This window comes from Panthera uncia, assembly GCF_023721935.1.
Source record: "Panthera uncia isolate 11264 chromosome E2 unlocalized genomic scaffold, Puncia_PCG_1.0 HiC_scaffold_19, whole genome shotgun sequence".
NCBI lineage: Eukaryota > Metazoa > Chordata > Mammalia > Carnivora > Felidae > Panthera > Panthera uncia.
This window is the reverse complement of record NW_026057588.1, coordinates 18,754,601-18,762,934: the sequence shown is the minus strand read 5'-3', so window position 1 is coordinate 18,762,934 and position 8,334 is coordinate 18,754,601. Positions and strand designations below refer to the sequence as shown.

Here is an 8,334-nt window from a genome sequence, read left to right as displayed (position 1 = left end):
AATGCCAAAGGCCCTTCCTCCGGTTTTGAAGCTGGCTTTTTCTTCATCGGGCGTTTGCTTTGTTGCTGTCAACCTTTGGGTGTTAGCTCCTGGAAAGTTGGTTCCAGCAGCACCTGGTGGTGCTCTCAGGGCTTCTGTGGGGAGATGGGAAGCTGGCGCTTCCTTGCCCACCATTTTGTTCTGCATGTCTTCTGGTGGCAAGGCACGGGAGTATTTGTTCAGTCTGATTTTGTTTCCAGTTCATCTAATTAACAGATAATTACTCTTAACTGAATTACCATTGGGCCACTTGAAGCTTTAAAATTCATTCCGTAAATTTTTATTGCCTACTGGGGATACAGCAAACAGATGAAGGGCCGTCTTGTGTTTTAATAGAGCAAGACAGACCATAAGCAGGTACCAGAGATACATCGATGGTGACAGGTGAGAGGCAGCAAATAAGCACTGAAAGGAAGTTAGGGTGGCTGTGGCTGAGGAGGGTGAGCAGTGGCCCAGGCACTGGCCAGGACAGTCCTCCTGAGGGCATACAGAGGGCTCCGTCATCCCGTGATTCTGGGAACGGGGAGGAAGGTGCAGCGACTAGAGCAGAAATGCGGCAGGGTGGGGGACCGTAGGTGCTGAGCAGTCCTGGGACATGATCTTGTGGCCAGTTTCAAGGACTGGGCTCCTGCTCTAAGGAGGCAGAGCCATGAGAAGGTTTTGAGCAGAGGGATGATTTAATCAAAAGATCCTTGGCACCGGTGTTGAGGATAGGCTGGGGTGAGGGATGAAGGCTGTGCTGGGAGTTCAGGACAGGGTAACACTGGCTTGGGCAAGGGTGGCTGTGTGGAGGTGGTGAGAAGTGGCTGCTTTCTGGATATATTTGTAGTGAGTGTGTGGCCTCACGGAGCCTTGTTGACAGGTCCTGGGTACTGAGAGCCCGAAGGAGCAAGCGCTGAGCCCTGGGGCCCAGTGTTGAGAGGCGGGGGCCTATGGGGACACCGGAATGGAGCCTGAGAAGGAGCAGCAGCAGGGTAGGAGGAGGCCTGGGAGGGCGAACACCCAGACGGCAGGTGAGGAGGTGTCTCAGAGCAGGAGCCGTGAGCCTGCCAGATGCTGCCGGGAGGCCCGAGGAGTGAGCACAGGAAGCTGGCCATGGGGGTGGCCATGGGGCTGCCGGTGACGTGGGAGAACTCCTGCTGACTGATGAATGCAGGAGAATTTGAAAGAACATGGCAAAGGTTGAAATACTTCACTGTCTGAGGTTGGTAGTTTTTATCTTAACGAATTGGGTGCCCTGAGATCAGGATACATGTCAGTTTCTATACACTTTCAGGAAGCAAAAAATGCCCCATGCTTGCTTATAAGATATTCTTCTAAAAACAGACACCGCATTAGAGTTTAGCAGATTTAATGAAAACGAGGCTTGATCACTTCTGTGAAACACAGCAACTCCTGAGCCCCAGCTCTGTTCTCTGCTTGGCCCTCTGTTCTCTGATTGTGTGGTTGTGCAGGAGTCTTGCCCACCTGTGACCACACACGTAAGGCGGAAGTGCAGAGGACCGTGAACTAGGTTCTACAGATGGACCTGCCCAGGAGAGACTCCATTTCAGGAGCCGAATGGCGCCATTCTTACAGCAGGTTGGGAAAGAGGACAGATCTTGGGGACGTAAAAGATCTGGAAGCCATAGGGCTTGACAGACATAGGGAGTGTGGTTCTGTAGTTCTGAGCCCTGGGGGTGGGAGGGTATTGGCATGGCGGACAGTTCCAGGGTGCTTCCCAGAGAGCATCTAGCTCTGGAGGGGGAGATACTGAGTTGGTTTGGGACATGTTAAGTTTAGGGTTATCAAAAGCAGAAGCCTAGAGCTCAGGAAAGCAGCTGGGAAGACTAGTCTGCTGGTATTAAAGGAGAGTCACAACTGGGAAAGTGTGTGATGAGGAGGGATGGAGCCCCAGCAGGTGAGGGTCTGGTGAAGGAGAGGAGAGCCCCGGTGGCGTTAGGGTGGGTGATGGAAGGCCTGATGCTGCATGGTGTGGGGGACGAGGCCCGAGGAGGGGGTCCCTGCCTGGCTGGTTGGAACACGGATGTGCCTTCACCATTTGGGGGGTGCCGTTCACAGGCTTCATGTGCGTCAACCAGAAGTCCCCTTGGAGAGACACGTACACACTCCCCACACCATGGATGTGTGTGTGTGCACACGTGTTTGTATAGTTTAGTATGGGTTTGCTCCTTTAGGCTTGGATTCTCTCTAAAACAATGCATAAAAAATGAATTACGTTGTCACCCATGAGGAAGGCAGCGGGATGGCTGGGGAGCAGGGATGAAAGAGATTTTTCATTGTAGACCTTTTTATTTATTTCAAAGTATTGAACTGCATGTATGTGGTTACCTGCTCAAAAAATGTAAACAACCTAAAAATGTTTTAATTTTAAATTGTACCGATATGGAGTAATCTGTCTCTAGTTAATTGGATAATGGGCAGAAGAGTGAATTTAATAGGATCCCATATCATTAAATGGTGTGTGTGTGTGTGTGTGTGTGTTTTAGATACAGATGGCAATATTTGCTTATTTATCCAAAGAATGTTTCTAGACAGAGACCCACGCTGGTAAGGGGATGTCTCAGGGAGGAGAAGGGGCTGAGGGACTAGGGCAGGGAGCAGAGATGGCTTTTACTTCCTGCCCTTTTAACTTCTCTGGTGAATGAGTTACTGCATTTATCTAACAGTCTCTGTGGATCGCCTGCTCTGTGCTCGCTGCAAGGTGGGCGGCAGGGAGCAGACCTGGCGGCCCTGCCCTCCATCCAGAAAGGGGCCCTAAGCTGTGTGCAGGTCTGACTTGTGGCAGTAGGCACCTCACAGTCCTTTGCCGCCTGCCTTCCTCCTCTTGCTGGGGGGATCCTGGAGAGGGCTAGAGTCTGCTCTCTTTCCATCCCGGAGCTGACCTTCACCTCCTCCATCCAGGGCGCCTTCTTCAGCAGAAGATGCTGCTTGTCTGCAGAGCACGCGGCAAGAGGACAGGGGCTCGGGAGGAGGTGCTGACTCCGAGACAAAGCCAGAAAGCCAAAAGCATGGTTGGTGATTTAAAACATGGCTGACTTAAAATCATGAAAGCTTGGAAATTTCACAACGTTGAGGCTATCCACTTTTAGATGAATTATATAGAAGGTGACATAAACTGCTGTTATCTAAATTCCTATTTTTGACAGTTCAACCTCCAATGGTTTTATTTTTCAAAAGGAAGACTTTTTTTTTTTTAAAGAGAGAGTGTGAGCTGGGGACAGGGGCAGGGGGAGAGAGAGAATCTTAAGCAGGCTTCACGCTCAGCGCAGAGCCCAGTGCCGGGCTCCATCCCATGAGCCTGGCGTCATGACCTGAGCTGAAACCAACAGTCTGACACGCAACCAAAAGAGCCACCCAGGAGCCCCCCCAACGTTTTTTAAATAACTTTTTCCTTTTTGTTAATTGAGGTATAATAACGTTCATCCAATAAAGTACACAGCTCATCAGAATTACTTAACGTGTGTATACGTCCATTGACCGCACCCAGATGAAGCTGTCGAACATTTCCAGAAGCCCAGGAATCTCCCTCATGCCTCTTTCCCACCTGAAACCCTTCCCAGGAACCATTGTCCTGACTTCTGTCACCACCAGTTTTGCTGAGTTAGAATTGTCTGTTTACCTATTGATAGACACTGAGGCTGTTATTAAAGCTGCTGTGAACATTCTCGCTCAAGTCTTCGGATGGAAGATTCAAGTGTTTTAGACTTAGAAGTTCAAATGGCATTGTTTCAGAAAGTGTTGTGTTTAGCACTGGTTCCTCGTGTATACTGGCTACAGATGACTTCCCATGTGGCAGGCATCTTTGGTCCCAGCAGGGCACGGTAGCCCCAGAGAATCCTGTGGCTGAAATAATGCCATTCCTTTTCAGAGTAACTTTCCTTTCCTGATTGTTTTTTTTTTTTTAATTTTTTTTTAACATTTACTTATTTTTGAGAGACAGCACAAGTGGGGAGGGGCAGAGAGATAGGGTGACGGAATCTGAAGCAGGCTGCAGGCTCTGGAGCTCTGTCACCGCAGAGCCCAACGTGGGGCTCGAACCCACAAACTGTGAGATCATGATCTGAGCTGAAGTCGGACCCTTAACCGACTGAGCCATCCAGGCGCCCCCTGATTGTTTTTTTTATAGTATTTGTCAGAGCCCATTTTTATTAGTTCTACTAAGTGTTGTGCGTTTTAATTTTTTCTAATTATTCTTTGCAAGCGGATACTTGAGTTACTGTGGAATTTGTGCTCTTCAGTTCTCAGCTAAAAGTTGCAGGAAGTGGGAGAAGTACATACGGGTACGTAGATTATACAGTTGCGTATAAATAACTTATTGGAACATTTGACCTTCTGCCCAGAAACTCTACCTGGAAACACGAGAGACTCTTCCTTTAACAAAACCACAGAACCTCTGCAAAGGTATGTCCATCCACCGTTGGAGTTGTCTTCCCTTCCTGCCTTGTGAGTAAATAGTGATGCTTGTGTAAGTCTTCTTCTTCTCTCTTAGCTTCCACCCACAAATCAGATGGTTCCAAAAAGACGACGTGGTCATACTGAAGATAAGAATAAGGAACGTAAAGGATTACAACTGTAAATATTTCAGAGATAGAGTCGTCTTCAGGTACGTTCGTGTGTGTCTTATAAAGGACAATAGAAATCACTTCTAACACGTGAGAAGACCGACCTCTCCTTCTGCAAACCTAGTGCCTGGGCGGGAGAGAAATTTTACGTGGCCGATATGGAGCTGCAGGCCAACATAGTAAGAGATGGCTGCAAATGCACGATTACAGACGAGGAACCTGTCATCACTCTCACGAAGGAGAGAAAGGAGCCTTGGTGCAGCTTACTCAAACAGAGGGTGAGTGCACATTGGCCCCGGCTGCTCTCAGCACCCCGAGCGTCACCTGTTCTCTCACTTAATGTCACCTCTTCTGTTGAACAGAATCCTAATGTGGCTTTCGATTTCGATCACTGGGAAGAACGTGAAGAAGAGGAGAGCCCCTTCCCCAAGGGTAAGATGGGGCGCACCCCTTCCTGGGGAGGGGCAGGTGCTGAACCCCACAGGGCGCACCTGATCATGCCGCTGGCTTGACGACTGAGGCCTTGGTGGGAATCGGTCGTTAACAGGAAGCCCTTAGGAATTCATTTTCTCCTTGTGGTCGATCTTGGTGCTAAATGTTCTGGTTTGAGGAAGCATCAGCTCTTAATTATAAGGATACCTTCTTATAACACTTGTGCACATCTTCCCAGGAGAGTAATTTATTTATAAGCAGGCCAGTTTTACCTGTTCATTTCTTGCCTATTTCTTCACTGTTTAGTGAAAATCTGAAATAAGTTATTAAAAATAGAACTACCCTACAACCCAGCAATTGCACTACTAGGTATTTACCCAAAGGATACAAAAATACCGATTCAAAGGCTCACAGGCACCCCAGCATTTATGGCTGCATTATTAACAACAGCCAAATTATGGAAAGAGCCCAAATGCCCACTGACCGATGAATGGGTAAAAAGACGTGGTATATATATACAGTGGAGTATTACTTGGCAATCAAGAAGAATGAAACGTTGCCATTTGCAATAACATAGATGGAACTAGAGTGTATTATGCTAAGCAAAATAGACAAATACATGATTTCACTTGTGGAATTTAAGAAACAAAACAGATGAACATAGGGGAAGGGAAGGGAAAATAAGATAAAAAGAGGGAGGCAAACCATAAAACTCTTAAATACAGAGAACAAACAGGGTTGATGGAAGGGGGTAGGCGGGGGGATGGGTTAAATGGGTGATGGGTATTAAGGAGGGCACTTGTTGGGATGAGCACTGGGTGTTATATGTATGTGATGAATCACTAGATTCTATTTTTTTTTTATGTTTATTTTTGAGAGGGGGAGAGAGGGAGTGTGAGCAGGGGAGGGGCAGAGAGAGAGGGAGACACAGAATCTGAAACAGGCTCCATGCTCTGAGCTGTCAGCACAGAGCCCAATGCGGGGCTTGAACTCACAAGCTGCGAGATCATGACCTGAGCCACAGTCGGACTCTGAACCCACTGAGCCACCCAGGAGCCCCACTAGATTCTACTTCTAAACCATTATTACGCTTGGATTTCAATAAAATTTAAAAATTAAAATAAGTTGCAAAATAGCGCTCTAGAACCTAAGGGACTTTTTTTTTTTTCTACATTGGCCAAAATAATGGTGGGGCTGGGGAAGGGAGATTTGCTAATCAGCCTGTAGTTAAAAGGTTTTCAATAATATCTCTTATAGTTGTGAATTGTAAAAACCTGCCCTTGAAGGTGGCAGAGGTGGCTGAGAGCAGTGACGGGACATCGGAGGATGACGGAAGCGAGAGTGAATGAGCAGAGTCAGACCCAGAAGGGTGGCCGGAACCACACAGAGATGGACACACTGTGTGGCTGGGATTTCAGGAAACAAGCCGTCACGGCCAACCTGTCCTTGACTCAAGGATAAATTAGGACCTAGTGTTATCCTGTGCACTGGGATTGGTATTGGCGAGAGATGGGGTGCAGGGGCTCTGGGGGAGGGGGGCGGGCACTGCTGTCACTCGGGCCCAGCCTCCTCCTGAGCCATCCATCCCACACTGGTCACACGCAGCCCGTCCTAACACTCGCCTTGAATGACGGGGAGCACGGTGTGCATTTGGGGGATGAATTGTACGTTCTGGAGCTAGTCTGTTTGCTTTTTTGTGTAGACCTGTTTGGTACATTGCTTAAAAACCTGGTGTGCTGCATAGAAATTGAGGTTTCCAGCTTACAAAGTCATGCTCAGCACTGCCTAACAGCTCTTTCAGCCATGAGCTAGTTGGGATTCAGCAAAACTCGGAGTGAAGCTCTAGGATAGACCAAGGGTAAAAGCGGGGTGGCCTCGGCAACTCCCAGCCGGACCTAGGGCTTTCTAGAGGAAAAGCTACTGCTTCTGAAGAACCACCTGGGCTGCAGAATCCTGGGCGAATGGGACAGAGGTTTGTCTTTAGTGGAATCTGGAAAGGATCTGTGGGGCCTTAGAGGTGACCCTCAGGACAGCTGGGTGTGAGGAGCCAGGACATTCACGATGCCATCCTGGGGTGGGGCTGCGGCCTGCAGGGTCGCGAGGTTCCCGGAGAAAGGTGTCCTGTCACCACCTGACTGTGGGGGCGCCCCGAGCCTGATGCCCGCGCCAACTGGGAGAGTTAGAAAGGAACAGAATGTGAGCCCCACGCACAGCTTTGCTGTGCCTCGAAGCAGGAAAGAAAAGGGACAGAACATGACTGTCGTGATTGTCCCCAAGATTTTTATTCTTCGTGTACGTCAGGAAGCACAGGTGTCCGCGTTTGTGTTTGTCCCAGGTACATAAGCCACCTCTGGAACGATAGGTAAACTCTGTCATCAGGCTGTCCCGTGAGTAGGCTTGGATCACGCTCTGGCTCTCAGTTTCCTCATCTGTAAAATAAGACATTCTGCTCATGGTGTGGCCTGCCCTTGCTTCGGGCATTGCCCCAGCACGCTGCCGGGCAGGGGCCTCTGTTCCGCGCAGCGCCTCGGTGATGGAGGTCAGACCCCTGCCCGCTGCGGGGAGCGCACCCTTGCTGCTGCTGTGACTCCCGTGGGTCGACCGGCAGGTGTCACGTGGACACATGGGGTACAGTGGTGATTGTCCTTTTTCTTCACTAAATTATGCAGGCTCTTCAGGAAGTAGGAAGTCCTGGTCTTTGCTGGCAAAGGTTTTGTAATGTCCTCAGCAGGTGTCGGTTTCTGTAAATAGAACTTTTGCTCCCACTGGGGGAGCCTTTGGACTGGTGGCCGGGCCTCCTGAGCTGCACTGGCTTTTCTTGTGATTGTTGGCCACCCGCCGTTGATGCTCGCTTATAATCACTCTCTTTTGTAAAACGTAGCCCATAATAAGAGCAAGTAATAGAGCTGCATAAGTGGAGGGGGGTGGGTTCTGGTTCTCGCGTGTCGTTCACAAACAGCCAAAGGGAAATGGTGGGGGAGCAGGGCTGTAGGTTTCAATCTTGCCTTCTTTTTTCAGACATTGAAATGTACTACCTGACGTCCTGGATAACATTTTGTAGGATGTAGGCACCGACTTGTGAAATGTAAACAATGACCAGTTGTTTTTGTTCCATTAATACATATCGATTTCACGTTTGGGGAAGATTTCCGAAATGCAAAGTGAAAGTGCTTTTGTCTCTACGCTTCTAAAATTGCTCTCATACTTAGTTGTGGCATGCATATTTTTTGTAGTATATCAATAAACTTTCAGCGTTTTCACAGAAATGCCATTTTACATTTTTTTAGACAGTGTTTTC

At 48.7% G+C, this 8,334-nt stretch overlaps 1 protein-coding gene across 2 annotated transcripts in view; it reads left to right on the top strand.

The window, feature by feature from the left end:
- The window catches only part of TDRD12 (tudor domain containing 12), a 72,285-nt gene extending 63,983 nt beyond the window's left edge, over positions 1 to 8,302 (top strand). Inside the window, exons 27-32 of one of the 2 annotated variants that reach the window (XM_049621256.1) lie at positions 2,944 to 3,014; positions 4,383 to 4,443; positions 4,532 to 4,645; positions 4,729 to 4,882; positions 4,967 to 5,036; positions 6,294 to 8,302. In XM_049621256.1, coding sequence (XP_049477213.1) covers positions 2,944 to 3,014; positions 4,383 to 4,443; positions 4,532 to 4,645; positions 4,729 to 4,882; positions 4,967 to 5,036; positions 6,294 to 6,385 — 562 coding nt within the window. In that variant the 3' untranslated portion in view covers positions 6,386 to 8,302. Of the gene's footprint in view, positions 1 to 2,943; positions 3,054 to 4,382; positions 4,444 to 4,531; positions 4,646 to 4,728; positions 4,883 to 4,966; positions 5,037 to 6,293 lie in introns of both variants that reach the window. The other variant, XM_049621255.1, reaches the window with a different exon arrangement.
- Positions 8,303 to 8,334: the final 32 nt, after the last annotated feature.